The sequence below is a fragment of the Colius striatus genome, chromosome 2, assembly GCF_028858725.1.
Source record: "Colius striatus isolate bColStr4 chromosome 2, bColStr4.1.hap1, whole genome shotgun sequence".
NCBI lineage: Eukaryota > Metazoa > Chordata > Aves > Coliiformes > Coliidae > Colius > Colius striatus.
The window spans coordinates 91365922-91384416 of NC_084760.1; the positions used below are offsets into that span (position 1 = coordinate 91365922).

The 18495-nt window shown below is 36.8% G+C and overlaps 1 protein-coding gene across 6 annotated transcripts in view; it reads left to right on the plus strand.

Annotated features, from left to right (window-relative positions):
- MARK1 (microtubule affinity regulating kinase 1) overlaps nucleotides 1-18495 on the plus strand; it is a 60555-nt gene that overhangs the window by 37914 nt on the left and 4146 nt on the right. The window contains exons 8-17 of one of the 6 annotated variants that reach the window (XM_061991456.1): nucleotides 342-578; nucleotides 669-788; nucleotides 5535-5634; nucleotides 7207-7319; nucleotides 8577-8751; nucleotides 9869-10062; nucleotides 12064-12164; nucleotides 14294-14455; nucleotides 15240-15494; nucleotides 18322-18366. In XM_061991456.1, the coding sequence (XP_061847440.1) occupies nucleotides 342-578; nucleotides 669-788; nucleotides 5535-5634; nucleotides 7207-7319; nucleotides 8577-8751; nucleotides 9869-10062; nucleotides 12064-12164; nucleotides 14294-14455; nucleotides 15240-15494; nucleotides 18322-18366 (1502 nt within the window). The remainder of the gene's footprint in view (nucleotides 1-341; nucleotides 579-668; nucleotides 789-5534; nucleotides 5635-7206; nucleotides 7320-8576; nucleotides 8752-9868; nucleotides 10063-12063; nucleotides 12165-14293; nucleotides 14456-15239; nucleotides 15495-18321; nucleotides 18367-18495) is intronic. The other 5 variants (XM_061991457.1, XM_061991458.1, XM_061991459.1 and 2 more) reach the window with 5 other exon arrangements.

An 18495-nucleotide genomic window follows, 5' to 3' on the forward strand; every position in this document is an offset into this window, starting at 1 on the left:
CCTGTCACAAGCTGAAGCTACTATTCTGATGTGTCTAGGCACTTTGCTCTAAAGCTGAAATAAGTTATTTCTTCCAGAAAAGAAAGCCGTCTTAGTTAATGCATTAGCTGACTTTCAAGTCTGTGTAGCTGCTTTCAGCAGTTGTATTTTCCTGAGTAAACATAGCCAGTTTTCAGTCATTGTCATGTATACAGGATTAGTTTCTTCGGTTCTGAAAGAAAGGTACAAATGGTGAGCTGTTTTAGAAAGAGGGATATTTTTGCTTTTATTAATAAATGATACACTGTAATACATTGATCTTATTCTGATACCTAAATTGTCCTCCTCTGTTTTCCTCTTAGGCAGAAAACCTTCTACTTGATGCAGACATGAACATTAAAATTGCAGACTTTGGGTTTAGTAACGAGTTTACGGTTGGTAATAAACTGGACACATTTTGTGGAAGTCCACCTTATGCCGCTCCTGAACTTTTCCAAGGAAAGAAATACGATGGCCCTGAAGTGGATGTGTGGAGCCTTGGAGTGATTTTGTACACACTAGTAAGCGGATCGTTGCCATTTGATGGTCAGAATTTAAAGGTACAGTTAAAATATGAAAGCATGGCTTTTATTCTGTTTAAATCTTCTCTGTCATTAGTATGCTCACCTTTTAAAACTTTTCTTTCAAAGGAACTGAGGGAGCGAGTACTGAGGGGGAAGTACCGCATTCCGTTCTACATGTCCACAGACTGTGAAAATCTACTTAAGAAGCTACTAGTATTGAATCCAATAAAACGAGGCAGCTTGGAAGTAAGTCATTTCATCCTGGAGAAAAAAAAAGAGATGTTCGGATTAATAAAGCATAAAATACAATAATTGCTTAAGACTTCTTTATTTTTCATGGTGTGTACTTTCTTCCCGTTTTAAGGGCCCAAAAGTTTTGTTAAAACAAACATTAATTTGGAAGTAGCTCAGAAATAGCGTAGCTTGAGAGTTGGAAGTGTTAATGAATGAAAATCTAACCTTAATTTCAGCTCACTAAAGGCTGGCATTTAAGAACATTTAAAAGTGCAAACTGCTTCCACTTATTTCAGTCAGATAATGGAGCTAGTTCCTGTGTGGAAAGCAGGACAGAACTGTAAGTATCTTCTGCTCAGAGTTTCTCAGAAAAACAAAACCAGCAGCAGACACAGGTAGTACCATAAATATTTTTCATATACCTTACCATTTCCAGCACAACTTCTTAAAAAGAATAGATGCAAGAAGAATAACTGTGGTAGAAAACTGTGTAAGGTTTTTGTTTTTTGTTTGTTTTAGTGCCATAATACAGAAAAACACTAAGAACTCTTTGAATTATAAGCTAGGCAATTGCCAGTTATTTCTATTCAGTCCTCTATTTTCCCTCTTCTGATAGCTTTGTTTCTGAGGAGGTGAAAAATTAACATATACGGTAATACTTGCTGTGTCCCTCAGCTAGAATCTGTTTTGAGGATTTCTATCAAGTTTTGTTGTTGTTAGTAAATTAGATTTTCTCTCCGTGGGATGCAGAGAATACCTGTGCATAACTTGTGTCTAAAAGGTTCAGTGTTTTCAAGAGGCTGCCTTGTTCAAGATTGCTGTATTGGCATGTACTTGCTGGATAACTCTGGAGCTGATATTTAACATATTTTGTGTAGAGTTTACTTCAAATGCTGTTCTGTAATATTTTATGAATTCTTCAACAAAAAGAGACTTGAAAATAACATCTGCTTACCATAGAGACGAAGGTAGAGCTGAAGATAATAAATAGAATGGTTTTTAAAGAGTATCTGCAGGGGTTAATCACCAGTGACTTTAATTTCATCTTTCCATGCATAGTTATGCAGCAGTGAATGCTGCTCCAGAGAATAAATCCTGTTTAAGCAGCTTTTTATTTGTAGTGGCCTAACTTAATGCTTGATGGCATGAATGCTACCTGTGCAAGGAAGCATGCATTTACTGGGATTTTGTCTGCATGCAATTTATTTTGTGCTGATGCTGGTTTGTGACTTGTTTTAAAATCTGTGCTGAAGAGAGCAGTGAGTGGTGGCTTCTGCTTAACTGATATTAGTTATGTTGGATTTATTACTGTCTGGAGGACATAATGATAAGAGCATAGTCATTCGAAGATGATGAGAGATTGCTTTTATCCTGTTTTGTGTTTAAGTTTAAAGAAAACAGATTTTTCTTTTATTGAATACTTCTCTGAATTTTCAGCAGTTTCTATTCAGCTCTAATTTCACTTTCATTCTAGGTACTGTAGTGTTAGGTTCTTGTAAAATTCCTTTCTGTCTCTGGAGAGGGGTGTTGGGTAGCAGCCTCAGTGGTATGATGTAGTTGTCAGATTGTATGGAAGAGAGTGAGTAAGTGCGATGTGTGACTGGGGGGGTCTTGAGCCAGTACCAAAATACTGATGATAACAGACATTGATCAGTATGCTAATCTGAGGAAGGGGGGCATCACAGACTTTTTAAAATGAACATTCCCGAAATCACATTTCTTGAATTAGAAAGCTATGGTACGTGGTTTGGAAATAAATGACTATTTTGTTTTTCTGAGAACTTCTAAAAATACTTATTTAGAAAGAAAGTATATATTTCTTAGAAATTTCTAAAAAAGTGGAAAGATAATGTCATCTTAAGTGGGGAAGGTATTTATTTGTGCTTTGTCTTGTCATTATTTGCTCATTCCCAACCATACACCCGCTCAGTTCTTAGACAAGTTTTCCCAGACCATCCAATAGGACATTTGTCAGTGACATTAGCATCAAAGCAAAACTGATACAGGATCAGCACCATATGGATTAGGCTTAGCATTTTTCCTCTGGTAAGGACCAGGAAAAATTTAATTTAAATGGTTCAGCTAGACTTTCTTATAGCTGCAACAGAAAAAAACATTTCAGAAGCAAGAGATTGTTGTTGTAAACCAGTAAATTGTTGCAGGAAGAGACAGGAAAAATGCATGTCAGAAAGTCTCTCAACTGTCAGGATTTCAACAAAAATCTTCCTCCCCATATCCCCCCACCAGTCTTCAATGCTTTGCAAAGCAGCAGTGCTATGTGAAATTCTCACAGAGCAGACTTACACTTACAAAGAGTAATAAAGCAAAGAATTTTGAGACTGACATATCCTTAAGTAAGGACAAATTTTTATTAGGTAAGATTTCCATCAATTTTCAAGAAAACTATCAATAATTCCTAGTTGGTTGAAATTCAGTTTGGGTTGATCTTTTAGAAATATAGTCTGGATCAGATCTCTAAATACCCTGAGCGAGGCTGCTGCTCTTTAATCAGCTGGCTGAAAGCCCAGCTGAACGTACAGATATAGTATTGATCCTGGTATTGGATCATTTGTCACTTAAAAATGCCTCATAGTAAAAGCTTGTTTTTAAGAATTGTGCAATAACTCAGTACACCTATGAGATCATGTGTTTAAAAGTCAGAAGCTAACAAAAGTCAAGATATTTAACAGATGGAAACCTAGAGCAAATTATATTGAACTGTATATCCACCTACTGAAGAGATGTGAAAAACTGATAGTGGGAATTGTTGAGTTTATCTCTTAATTCAGGGAGGATCAAGAAAGGGAGGTAGGATTTGAGCAGTGCGATTTGTGTCATCCCAACACTTCATTGTGCTTAAATTTTAGATGTAATTAACGGCATCTTTAAAAAATTGTAAATGCAGATACTTCATAGTACTCTCTTGGTGCTCTGTTGTGATACCTCAAGGGTAGAAATACATAACCAAAGACTATTGTCAAATAGACTCATGCTCTGTGTACTAGAAATGCAGTGTAGCAATATGTGTTCATAATACCTTCCTCTTTATCCTCCTCAAGTGCCAAAAAAGTCAATTCTATGATAGAATTCAGAGCAAATCTTTTAGTCTAAGTCTTAGTGTCAGCAAAAAGTTAACTGGCTCAAGTACAAAGTTCTGTATTGTTCTTGTAAGGATCCAGCTATTTGAGTTTGTAATTTGGCAGCAGCCAAATCAATGGAAAATTGAGTCTTTTGCTCTCTGCAAGAAATAACTTAATTCACAGACTCTTAAGGGTTGGAAGGGGCCTTGAAAGATCACCTAGTCTGACTCTCCTGCCAGAGCATGGTCGCCTAGAGTAGGTCACACAAACTCATCTAGGTGGGTTTTGAATGTCTCCAGAGAAGGAGACTCCACAACCCATCTGGGCAGCCTGTTCCAGTCCCCCATCACCCTCACAATGAAGAAAGTCTTCCTTATGTTTCTTTGGAACCTCTTATATTCCAGCTTGTACCCATTGCCCCTTGTTCTGTCATTGGACATCATTGAGAAGAGCCTGCCTTCATCCTCCTGACACTCACCCTTACATATTTGTAAACATTAGTGAGGTCACCGCTCAGTCTCCTCCAAGCTGAAGAGCCTCAGCTCCCTCAGCCTTTCATCACAAGGGAGATGCTCCACTCCCTCGTCTTTGTGGCCCTGCACTGAACTCTCTCCAACAGCTCCCTGTCCTTCCTGAACTGAGGGGCGTAGAACTGGACACAGTATTCCAGATGTGGTGTCAAGAGGGCAGACTAGAGGGGCAGGAGAACTTCTCTTGGCCCACACCCCTTCTAGCCCACACCAGGATACTATTGGCCTTCTTGGCCATGAGGACACATTGCTGGGTTGTGAGGCATGTTTGGAGTCTGTGAGAAACTTGACTTGCTGGTACTTTTTTCCTCCTTCTGTCAATCTAGTGAGCAATATTGGCATCTGTCCATGAAGAGGCACATATGCCTGTTGCAGTAGGAGGGAAAATTATTGTAGCTGTTTTAGCAAAGATTAATATGTCCTTAAGGAGAAATTGTGGTGGTGGGTAGGAATTCCAGCTTATGAGTCTCGCAGACATCTAGAATATCCAGGCCATAGCAGAAGGAAATTTTCCAAAAAATGCAGGAGAAATTTGCTTATGTATCTGTATGGGATAGAGAGAGTTAAGAGGCATTTCTCCCTCCAGCCAAACTGTGAACATATTTAGGTCAAGCACAGTGAGAAGATCCATAGGAAAACCTGACCAGTTGGCATCACAGTCTTGAAACAAATGACTGTAGGAAGCATCAGCATGCTCCTGAAATATTCCTTAGTCTCTAAACATTTCCTTTATTATTATTTGAAGGAGTCATTTCTTGTGATAGAGTTGGTATTGTAGTAACATCTAGGGATCTTAACCAAGACTAGGGCAAAACGAGATTAAGAGAAGGTGGAAGTGAAGGGTACAAAATGAAATATTTTTGTGTGTTAGAACTGCAGAAGTTTTATTTTCTTGGTAGTTTTTCTGTTATTTTGGGCATGTAGGTTGTATGGTCAAGGGTAAATAGTAGAGGGGAATGAGCTAACAGAAGCGAAAGGATGTGAAAGCTAAAAGGAGAAACTGTAGGATGTGAGTAGAAAAGGTGTGAAGGAAAGAGCAACACTCATATTTTATGAATTTTTAAGTTGTTTTCCTTCAGACCAGCAACCACAGATTTAATCACGTGTTGTAAATAGTGTATTGACCTACAGCTTCTTTCTTTTTGTAGCAAATTATGAAGGATCGGTGGATGAATGTTGGCCATGAAGAAGAAGAGCTAAAGCCATATACTGAACCTGAACCAGATTTTAATGACACCAAGAGAATAGGTAAGACTTCAACAAGGATGTTGTATCTGATGTACCTAGGCAATTTTGTCTTGCAAGTCAAACTAAACTCTCTTATAGAATTTGAGATGCAATCTCATCGTACAAATGTTTTCTTTTTATTTAAATGAGCAATTTAATTGCAGTGCCCTTCTTAAAACTAGTGTTGTGACTTCCCTGAGTTGACATTAGTCTAGAAGCACAGCAAAAGACAATTTCAGAAGTCAACAGGCAGAAGTAAAAAGATATTCTTATGAGGGCAACAATTTTATTTGCTGTGGTCAGAAACTGTGTGTTGACCGTGTAGCTTTTAATAGTTCATATTTCCCAGTGTTGTATTTGTTGGTTAAATAAAACCTAATGTTGAACTACGTTGAATAACATAGTTGAGAATTTTCAAGAAGAAAATAACAATGAAATAAGGGAGTTTGTGGCCTTAGTCATTTTGCACAGCAAAGATGATGATAGGTGAGTTGAATTCATTATTTGTTAAATTATAAGGATTTGTCATGGTTTAGGTCCATCAGGGAACAAAAGATCATGATTAGCCTCAAGTACCAAAGACCTGAGGGTTGCCAAAGGGTAGGGAGAGCTTATTTGCCACTTGAGGTCCAGACAAAACAGACCAGGCTACTCGGCTTGGGGAAGAAAACAGAAAATAATTTATTGCAACACCAACTAAAGCATAACCATAAAACTCCAAAACATAACCAACATACAACAACACAGAGCAGTACAATGATGAAGAGTCCGACCAGCCCTTTAAGACCACTTTCTCCCCACCCTTCTCCCCAGGCTCAGAATCCTGATCCCGGTGTTTTTACCTCCTCCCCCTCTGAACGGCCCAGAGACGCAGGGAGTGAGGGTTTCAGTCAGTCTATTCCTGAGCTTCTGCCGTTTGTCTGTCTTCAGGGCAGGTGGGCTCCACACCTGTCCTCCCTGCAAGTCCATGGGGTACCTCACACACACGGCAGCCCTGCACGGGCTGCTCCAATGTGCATTGATCCCAAAGGCTGCAGCTCCTCTCTGCCTCTTGTGTGGGGCTGCTCTGCGGCACGCAGGCTCTCCAGAACAGCCTGCACCATGGCTGCCTCCTCACACAGTCTCTGGCCCGTCTGGGTGCACTCACACGGAGCTCCTGGTGGCTCTCAGTCCTGCCATGACTCTCCATGGGTTGCAGGGCTACAGCCTGCATTCTCACCACAGCTTGCAGAGGGGTCACTGATGTGGTGCTCCTTCCTTCCACCTTCTCTGACTGTGGGGTCCATGTGGTCATCTCCATCTTGTACCACTCTTACACTTCCTGCAAATACTTCAAATTCCTGTCCCTAAGTAGTGATGGCAGAGGTGCCAGATTGGCCCAGCCCAGCTGGAGGTGGATCTGAACCCAGGAGCCTGGAGAGAGTCCAAAAACTCTTTACCAGGTCTTCACGGCAACCCCCTCCCCCTGTTACCAAGCAAAAGCTGCTCCTTGCTAAACCGTGACAGGGTTTTTCTATTTTGATTGTTGTTAAGTTGTCAGTAAACCCAAGACCTTATTCTGCTAATGTGTCTGGCTCTTTTTTTTTCTTTTAGACATTATGGTCACAATGGGATTTTCAAGGGAAGAAATCCATGAATCTTTAGTAAACCAAAAGTATGATGAAGTCATGGCTACTTATTTGCTTCTAGGTAGAAAACCACCTGAAGTAAGTGCTACCTAATTTACATCTTCTGTTTTGCCCTTTATATCTGTCTGGGTTGAATATTCTGGTTGTCAATGTTTGTTTTTGTTGATCACTTTGTAACATCCTTGTTTAAAAAATTTTTATTGTTAACTTACTAATGTCTTTCCCATTTCATGTCTTCTTGGACATCTTGTTTATTCCCATATGAAGAAATACATTGAATATAGTATCTTCACATTTACTTGTAAAACTGAGCAATTTCTCTTTTAAAAAGCTGTTAATCTGAAGTGACATGACTTTGAAGTGCTAAGTCTTCTTTCTGTTGTTTGTTTACAGTTAAAATCTGATATTGCTTATTTGACTAGAGCAATTACTATTTTAACTACTCAGTAGTGATGTCCTTTATTTCTCTGAGATACTTCTTCTTTCCCATTCATATACTGTATTATAGTATATATTATTATTTAGTAAATAATGGTATAGTAGTAATCAATTGTGGTAGAAAAATATTTTGACTGTTTCAGAGCTAAAGGGATTTGTAGATGCTTTGGGAGCACAAGGGTTTTCAAGAAATCAAGCTGAGACCAAGGCTTTCTTTTTGAAGGAATTTTTTTCCTGCTGCTTCACTGGCCTTCCTGTAGTTCCAAGATAGTTTAGATCTCAACCATGCATCCTTCTTGACTGCTTTTTCTCGCAACATCTCTGAATCAGAATTCCCTTGTGATGGCAGAGCATGGAGGGAACCTGTGTAAAATTATTTTGACTCAAACTGCTTGGAAAAGGATATTTCTCTTCCAATGCTCTTACAACTTAAGCTTCTTAGATATCAACAAACCAGCGGCTGAGTTACATACTTTGTAAAGATATGTTGAAAGCCATCAAGAATCCTTGAATCGGTAGTAGTTGTTTTTTTAGCCTTTCTGATTCAATCCAGTGCATTTTGAAGTTGTTTTGAAGCCAATAAGTGCTCTTTGAGCTTTCATTTTAAAAAATAAAGCTGGGGAGCCATTCTTTTGGCTTAGGCTTTAAAATAGCACAGTTTTTGTTACTGTCAAGGTTCTTCTATTTTCATTTTGAGCATTTATTAACTTCTTAGCTTTAGCTGTGTGTTTTTAAAGCGTGTTAAACAGATGAAGTGATAAAATTCATTTTGAAGAAAACTAATCTCTGGATACAACTTAAAATGGTTTTGATTGGAAATCTTCTCTTTATTATGCCATAAAAGTATCAGTAACATTGAATTTTGTTTATACTTTTGAAAAACTGTTTTTCTTGTAGTTTGAAGGAGGTGAGTCCTTGTCCAGCAGCAACTTAGGCCAAAGGTCTCGTCCTAGCAGCGACCTCAACAACAGTTCTGTGCAGTCTCCCGCTCACCTGAAGGTCCAACGGAGTATATCAACTAATCAGAAACAACGGCGGTTCAGTGATCATGGTGGGGATGACATTCCAACAAGTAAAGTAACATACACAATTTCAGTCTGAATGTACAGTGTTTTGTGAACCTGGCAGGTCCACCACTCTGTGCATTTGTTGTGTATCTCATCATGCTCCGCTGTGATGCTTTTATCTGTATGAATGTGTCTGTGGTAAATATGAATCAATGTAATTTACAGATTGTAATTTTCCAGACATGTTACTTTCTCTTATTTAGTGAGTCGACTATGAGGATGTTTCCTGTTTAGGAAGTAATGGCAAAATATTGGTCTGGATAAACTTAAAGGTGGTGAACCGTTATGTTTATCAGTATATTTGGAATTAGAACTGAACTGTTTGTTTCCAAGTGACAACTGTTTTACCAAATATTCAGGAAACATTTTCAGGTGAAAAATGTTTGCATCAAAGAGGAATTTCTATTTAAAACATAAACTGAAAAGTGAGGAGTTTTTATTTTTTTTTTTTTAGATAACTATCGAATTACTGGAAATATTTCTGGCATGTTTGGCCTTTTTTTCTGCCCAATTTACACTCTTATTTGTAATTTTGCCCCCATTTTTTTTCTGTACTATTCTCCCTCTTTGTTAGTAGTGCCGTTTTTTTCAAAAACAGTAACCAAAATTGTAAAGATCATCAGCTGATGTGATTTTTATTTCAAGGGAATGTAAAATTTCATTGATGGAGGACTCACCCCGAATTATTTTCAAGGATATAATTTTTCTAAGTATAAACATGCTTTGAAACAAAGTAGTTCTAGGGTTTTCAGGGGTAAAGGATCTTTCGTAGTGATTAGAGAAAAAGGCATGCAGCAAAAAGAAAAAAAAAAAATAAAGCAAAAACAAGCCAAACAACGCAATCAACCCCACCTCCCCACTCCCCCAAAAAATGAAACTCTTCTAGATATTAATGTGAAATGGGAACTAATTCCAAATTGCAAATTGATAGTGAAGCGAAAGTGGGTAAAAAAATGTAGGCTGTCAAAGCTCAGTTTAGTAGGTCAGTCTATGTGCTGAGTTTGCAGTCACAGTTGTTAAAATGCTTCTTTTAGACTCGGGGAATTATATTTAGACTATTTTGGTCAAGAAAAATGCAGTGATTATTTATAGATATTTATTAATCCTGGTTTTATTTGGCAGTTGGTCCCTCAATTCCTCCTGCTGTGTCATACACAAAAAGGGCTCAGGCAAACAGTGTGGAAAGTGAACAGAAAGAAGACTGGGACAAAGATGTCTCACGCAAACTCAGCAGCACTACAGTGGGATCCAAAGGAGAGATGGCTGCGAGTCCACTTGTGGGTCCAGAAAGAAAGAAATCAACTACAGTTCCCAGTGTGAGTGTGTGTGCTTTTGGCTTGTTACACTTATTTTTCCCTATTTAAACAAAACCTGCAGCATAAGGTTCCTATAGACATAATGGTTACTGAATAAGCCACTAAGTCTATTTCTGGTAACTTTTACTGGCAGACAGAAATAGGCTTTAAAAATAAACCTCTGCCTTCCCCTCTGCGACTTTACTTTTTCTAACGCTAACATAACAGTAAGCACAAGAATGTGTGTGCTTGGGCAAACTGAGGATCTCTTAAGCTAATAGTAGATATTTAGGGAAAGAACAGAGCCGATATGGGATGCTGTTTTTCTGCTTTCTAATGCTTCTGTATTTTACAAGGAAGTCAGGGGACTTGCTGGATCTGAGGCTTTTACCTAATAGTCTTATGTAATAACCCTCATCAACTTTTATCTCTAAATTTATCTGTTTCACGTTCTGAAACCACTCGATTTTGGACTTCAGAAATGAGGTGAGGGGCAACAACCCACTTGTTCATTCCGTGGTGTGATCCTGTTGATATTATGAGTTATAACCTGGTTCTTGTATTAAGAAACTATTCATTTCCTTGCTTTGTTTTACAGTATCATTTGTGGGTTTGTAAACCACTATCATATTACTGCCTCAGATGTCACATTCCAAATAGAAGAGGGAGTCTGTCCTAATGTGAAAGCATCTCCTTTGCCTTCTGGAAGTTCATGTGCAATATTAGCATTGTTTAGGATACATCATATAAAAAATATTGTATAGTGTTTAAACAGTTACTGGGGAGCAAGAGTTCATGGAGAGGGAGAAAAGAAATACATATGGATCATAGTTTTAAGATTCAAGGATACTTTGTCTATTTGAGACATGCTGTATTAAATATAAAAATTCTGGCAGTCTTTTAGTACAGTAGATGGGCAGCAGGAATTTTCATTGTCACTTGAGATTCTATGTGCTGGCTCCCGTCTTGGATATTCTGGGAAGATGATACGCATTTCTACTAGAATTCTCTTTAAACAAAATAAATGCTGGAGTTCATTTAACCTTTAATATTCTGTAGACTGTATCTGCAACACATCCGCAGATGCTTTAAACAGTTATTCATATTTTAAATAGAGTATTTTTCTATCATGCAAAGAGCTGTTGAAATGATAGCTGTGTTCAGGGAACTTCAAGTCTTCTAAGACTCAATTTCATATCTGAGCTTTCCCAAACTTGTGTTGCCCCAAAACTGATTACAGTTATGCATGGTACAAGCTGATTTATCAAAAGCATTTCTGTGCTTTGTGAGATATAATTAAATTGGAGTATCTTTGCTATGAAGAATGGGAAATTGATTTACTTGCTAATGGCAATTTCAATATTTGTATGTTTTTAGCTCTGTTACTATTTTGAGGAGTTTGTGGAAGGCTTTGTAAGTGGTACTGCAACAGTAGTTAGGGTTCAGCAGCTTACACAGAAAAAGTTTTAGAATGAACAAAGCTAATTTAATAAGGATCATTTAAAAATACTCTCGTGTAACTTGGAGGGTAACAATGTTAGGGAAGGCAGGATCTCCTTCAGTCATATTTGGACTAACAGGAGTAATTTCAGTTACTGCAGTTGGTAATTTTCCTTATAAGAATTGACTTTGAAACAGTTTATTCAGTAGTCAAATGCCAAAAAGCTGTAGATGAAGGAGACCTAAACATCCAGTAAGTCTTGCAGACTTCATGATATCTTACAGTACCCGAGTTTAGTGTATTTCAAATCTTTCACCAGCATGCATCAGTATGTAATATTAGCACTTTGCAAACCTCTCCAACCCTAAATTCAGGATGTACTGTATTAAAAATGAGGAATTTTATATCATGTTCTGAAGGTAAGTCTTGAGCAGCTAATCTGTGCATGGCACACTTGAAGACATTAAAAATATTCAGAAACAGCTGAAACTTATTTTGGTTTGCTTCCAATGCTTATATTTTTGTACAACATAAATACTTTCTTCTATTGCATATTAATTTTAATCTTAATTATCTTCTAGAATAATGTATTTTCTGGTAGCGGAATGACAAGGAGAAACACTTATGTTTGTGAACGTTCTTCAGATCGCTATTCTGCAATACAGAATGGGAAGGACAACAGGTATTCTTCATCTTCTCTTGCTTACTAATTTGAGTACAAGAACTGAGGCACAGAAACAGCGGATTATGCAATTGATAATCCACACCGTTATGAAGCATGATGTTAAATACATAAACTCTGTGTGTTTTCATCTCATCTTCTGCCACAATTTCTATGCTTGTGATGAAATTTGTAACTGAATGTGTAGATCTGCCGTTGCCTCTTTTTATGGAGTCGTGTTTATTACCAAGGGTTGTCTTCTAACAGAGTAAAGTAACTATGCTCACACCTAAGCAGGCAGTTGTACTGTGGAGAGCTTCAGATGGATTCCCTTAACAGCGTAGCCTGATCCTTTTTCATTTCTCTTAGTAGTCACTCAAAATTTAAATTAAGACTTATCCTTTTTGATATCTTTTTTTTTTTTTTTGCATAAATATTATTTTACTAGTGATGGTAGCCAATTTGTATCGGTATGTGGGATGATAATTACACTCAGTTTAATATGTTTTGTTAAATTACATTATACTTAACACTGCCACAATTATTCTTTTTTAAAATACATTCTTTTTTCATTCTTGGTATTAGTTAACCCCTGTACACTGACTGAAAAATGAAACACTGACTTTAATGGAGAGTAATAAAAACTAGATCTTATTTGCTTGAAAGCAATAGATCTTACTCTATTTTAATCTATTTAAATAAAACAGTTAAGGTAAAATGAAAAGACAAAACCTTAGCATGAAATAACATAATCTAGTAAGGTAGTTTGGGTTTATTTTCTTAGTGTTTGAGTTTTTTAATAAAATGATGAGCTATGGATCATGTAAAGTACAGCTCTTTAAAGTGCTTTAGGGAGGTACATTAAAAAGAAAAAAACGAGTAATTTAAAATTATCAGATGGTTGCTTTCAAAACTGTATTTCCAGGTTTTGTGTATATTTTAAAATAATTGAACAAAATTTGTAACAGCCCTTTTTTTAAAAAAGATATTAATTTTTTTAAAATTAGGGTTAATTTTTTATAGTTAGGGTTAAAATATATACTACAATATTTTTCCTGATGTCACAAGTATTGATGAAGGTTTTATTTCAGTAGATTTAATATCAAAAGCACTAAATTGGCAAAGAATTTTATTTCAAAGTTTTTCATGTTACAGCTTTGTGAGGAGTTTTTTTTCCTGTAGTATTGAACAGATAGATGACTCTTATTCCATATTCATTTAATGAGTGTGGTGATTATACTCAGCTCTTTAGCAAGAAGGAGAACTTTCTTTTAAGTTGTATATTTGCCTTTACTACAATACACTGTGGTGTAGTTGAGTTTGGATTTGGTGTGATTGAACATTTTGTGTTACCAGATTACCCATCCAAAATCTTTATCTCGCTGCTGCTATTATTTAGCTTTGGGACCGTTGTTGCTAATACATTATTAATGCAATTTCATTTATACTTGTAGAGGCAAAGCTGTAGTTTGACTTAAGTCATTCGACTTTTGTTTTTAAAAATTAATAACAGAATGGCTTTGCCCCTTCTTTCTTCTCTTCCTTGCCACTTAGGAGAAGCAGGAATATAAGTACTGGTAGAAGGAACTCTTGAAAGGATTGGCTCAGCATAGCAGTGACTGGGATACAAGTGCAACTTGGCCTTTTGAAAATACAGTCACTGGCAAGAGATAATGTGACAGCAGTTCCAAGTGTTTCAAGTTTTAGGTGTTTACTGAAAATAAGAGTATTTACTTCATAAAAGGAGAGCATATTTAAACAATCTATTTCAGTCCCTTTTGCCATTTTCTTTTTTGCTATTTTGTACTATTTCTGTATACTCTTTTGTAGCTTTTCTTCATTACTTCGAATAATGTGTGTGAAAGCTTTAATCTTGGGAGGCATGAGAAGGCCTAATTTAACATGTGGCAATTTGATTTATGGATGAATATAATTTTCTCAGAATTCTGTATTCTTTAGCTGATTAAGGCAGCGTGATCAGTCAACCTAATGGTTATTTAAACAGCACTTACTGTGTTCTAAAAAGAAAACCAACCAAAAAAACCCCAAGAATCAGTTGTTATTTTGCCTGCTTTCTATGGGGTTTTACACTAACCTTTCTTTGCCCTTTTCATTTTCCCATCCCTCTTACTTTGCTGCCATGGTAAAAGCCTAACAGAAATGTCCGCGAGTAGCACGTCTTCTGCAGGCTCTGCAGTAGCTTCTACTGTATCAACACGGCCTCGACATCAAAAGTCTATGTCTGCCTCCGGTCATCCTATAAAAGTTACACTGCCAACCATCAAAGATGGCACAGAAGCTTACCGACCAAGGTAATAAATTGATGTTATTTCTTTAATGCTATGCACTTAGAAAATTTTGTTGTTCAGTTCACTGTACACTTAAATATGTGTGTAATCTTTTCAAAACTGTCAGGTTGCATTCTGTTTTGAAACAGTAGCTTACTCCAGTAGTGTGGGAATTACAGATGCTTTAAGCCTGATGTTGTTCATCAGACATGTTTACATAGAGTTAAAGTAGCTCCTTGACTGCCTGCTTCTGGAAAACTTAAGCAGCTAAAAATTAAATTAATTTAGACAGGACCATACAATATAGACCACCGTAATTCAAACAAAATACTGAAATGTTAACCACTTAGGTTTGCAAGTTGCTAGGTTTATTTCTGTCTAAAAGCACCGTAGTATAGTTGCTCTTACTATTAACAGCCCAAATGGAATTTAACATTTATTTGTCCCAAATGACCACGTCTTAAATATATGTTGTTTTGTGGATTGCTTGTGTATGAAAGACTTTGATGAACATATCTTTTCTGGAAGAGGCCTGGGAATCTTACTACAGACTTTTCTACCTTTTCTCCTTTGTTCTAGTATCTGTGTATACTTTTTTTAACTGCTCGTAATACTTGAGAGAATTTGATTTTACAGTGAAAATACCTCTTGATTATTTCTAAATGTGAATCATAAAAGCAAATCAGTTGCAGATTCAGGGTTTAAAGAAAAAAAAGAGGAGTGGAGTTTTTTTCCTCTCTTTGAGAAATGGTTATGTAGGAGGGTTTCTAGCATAGTCTTTCTCTGTATTTATGCTCTGTTTTCCCAGCAGTGCAACTCAAAGAGTGCCTGCTGCTTCCCCGTCTGCGCATAGTATTAGCACTACCACTCCAGACCGAACCCGCTTTCCTCGGGGGAGTTCAAGTCGAAGCACTTTCCATGGTGAGCAGCTAAGGGAGCGGCGTAATGCCACTTACAATGGACCACCCGCCTCACCATCCCATGAAACCGGTGCTTTTGCACATGCTAGAAGAGGGACCTCAACTGGTATAATAAGCAAGATAACTTCCAAGTTTGTTCGCAGGTTAGTACCTCGACTTTTAAGAAAAAAAGCCCAGCTTACCACTAGGACCATAATTGCAAAGTCTTTGAGAATTTGCAGTTTAAGTCTGAAGTAAATGTAAATTTAGTTAGAATGCTGCTTGTTTTATGTGTTCCTTCCAGAACCTGCCTTGTTTTGCTTCTCTGTGTATATTGTAACTGTTACGTTTTACCGGCAATTCTGCTTCTTTATCTTAAAGGAGCAAAAGAATGTCACTCAGCGGGGAGCTTTGCCCATGCTTTACAGCTAAAACACAAAGACATTTCAATTAAGTTAAAATCAAATGAACTTAAATACTGAAAGCGTGACTTAAAAATGAGTCATTATTTAAATGGTAACAGTAGTTTACTTTTTTACCTGGGTGTGACCTGTAGCAAGACTGTATTTACAACAGTTTTATTGCTGTACTTAAGAAGAATAGGTATTAACAAATTATTTCAGGGAATTCTAGAATCTGTGAATCAATGAGAAGCTTAGAATTGGGCAGAAATCTGGATGTCTGGAAATACTAATATTTTAGTATCATGCAGCCTGTCATATCAGGTTACGAGTTGCTTCAAATGTAAGTTCAAGATTCTGAAAGAAGAAAACCCACACGTGCTGGACTTATGTTTGTTCCTGTGCTGATGCTAACTACAACAATACTATGAGAAGAGGTGCTGCGAAAGATTTTTCAAATACACTCTTTAGTATCAAGAGACTGAGTTAGTCACAGTAGCTTTTGCAAAAGGGGTCTTTGTTTTCAGTTTGCCTTTTTTCTAACAGTGATTGACCAATAATTCTTAAGCCTACTTATGGATTTGTCTATACTGCATACAGTTTTATGACAGAAATATATCTTGGAAACCTCTATTTCCTTTGCAGAGTCATGACCTTACTGAATTCTACCGTTAATATGTTTTTAAAAAACAAAACAAACAGAAGAACCACTTCAAAGCTAAGTAAAGCTAGTAGTTGCAAATTTGTAAGTAAAATATAATGAATTCTGTAAGATGATACTACAAGGGAAAGGAAGAGAGAAAGCTAGAAATGCAGTGATGTTCCTCATAAAATCAACTGAACCTGGTGAGCTGATAGTGCATTTGTGTCTGAGATGATGATCTAAAAAACAACGGCCATCTCTTAGCCACTGATGGTCATCAGTGTGTGTCTATGATGATGACCACCTATGATCATCTAAAAAACCAAAACAAGTATTTGATTTTCTTTTTTCAGAAACCTGAAGAAAACAGGACTATGATCCTTAATTATTGGTATCTCCAGCACTTTGTTGGGGGAAGAGAGCTTTTAGTCGGGTTTTAAAAATAACTACAGCAAACTTAGCCATCTGTGTTGTCTCTAGATTTTCAAGTGGGAGGAAAGGTGGTTTCTTATAAGTAGATAACCAATTTCAGGAGTATAGGTTGGGTTTCTTGCATTACAGGTCATTTTTTTGCAAGGAATGGTATCTTGAATTGATAAGAGTCAGATCTAATAATTAATATTTTCATTATGTTAAACTACAGTATTGGAACAATATTGTATGCTATGTATAATGAATTAACATATTATAAATTTATGTCTTTTAAAATTATAGGTAATTTTTATACTGTTTCCTATTCTATTTTATACTGCTAAAAATACATTTTCCTATGGTGAAGAGTTCATGGTGGGGGGTTTGTCTCGTTTGTTGCTGGGGGCGGTTGTTGGTGTTTTGTTGTGTTTTTATGTTCTTAAACTTTGATATTTTTAGTGGCTGGGATTGTATGAGTGGAGGTTCAGGGTTATTTTTGCTGTCCTTTTAGCTGGATCGCATAACTACATGCATGCCTTAACTTCTGTACTGTTTAGGAAATAATTGTTTAAAGCATACTTTGATTAGAAGGTGTCATGAAAGACTTTTTGCTATCTTTTGGCAAAGGTAAATGCCTCTTCTGGTAAGTATATACAATAAATGCATAGTTATGCTTAATGAATAGGGTATGAAAGTATTTTATATCAGTGGTTTATGTTATATGATACATCTCTGATGTTAGTTACTAAAGTTTGTGTGTTTTGAAGGTATTAAATTAATTAGCTAATTGAAATTGAGTGCTAAAATGTTTGTACAGCAGCACTAGGAACACACCTAGGTGGCTTATAAAATCTATGGATATTTTTCAAGTTGCTTCAGACAAAAACGTCAGAATACAAAACAGTTCCTTGATAAAATACAGCCCTGATTTAACAAGATAAAAAAGATGCAGTTGACCTCATGCTCAACCGAAGTCAGCATAACAGCTGATCTGCTTAAAGTTAAGCAGATGTTGAAGTAACCTTTCTGAACTGGGCTCCAAACATTTGGTCTCTCAAACTCTTAGGCACATCTTATCTGTAATTACTTGAGTGTGCTTAAGCGTGGGCAGGTACCTAAGTGTTTTCAGGGCTGAGGTCTAAAGGCCTGACCCAGAAGGGTGCAGAGTGGAATCCCTTGGAACCACCTTGATCAACTGCTCCTCTGTGCTTGCTGGAATTACATGTGGCCATTGCTCTGTCTGCAGTAGGTTGAGAACAACATGTTAATTTTTACCATCAGTTTAAAACAAACATTTTTTAAGAAACTAAACAATTTAATGTCAGAGCTGAAAGAAGTTAAAGTATCCTAAAGGAAGATTAAAGTTACAGCTGTGGAAAAAAAGTTATATTAAACAGTATTAGGCTTGACCTTATTATACTGGGTTTTTTTGTTTTGTTTTATTCAGTAGCTATTTAACATTGTTCTAGATGTAGGTTTTCTTAACTTTTATTTTTCACCTTTATCATTGAATCTCAACCTTAACTTTGTTTTGAGGGATCCAAGTGAAGGCGAAGCCAGTGGCAGAACTGACACCTCAAGGTGAGGAGCCACTATTAATACTTCGCTCCTAGGTCTTTCGCATCAGGGTTTAAGTGATTTCTTAAAGACACTTTTTTTTAACAGAATGTAAAATAGAATAGTGCTTAAGTAATCTGTATTTCAAAATGT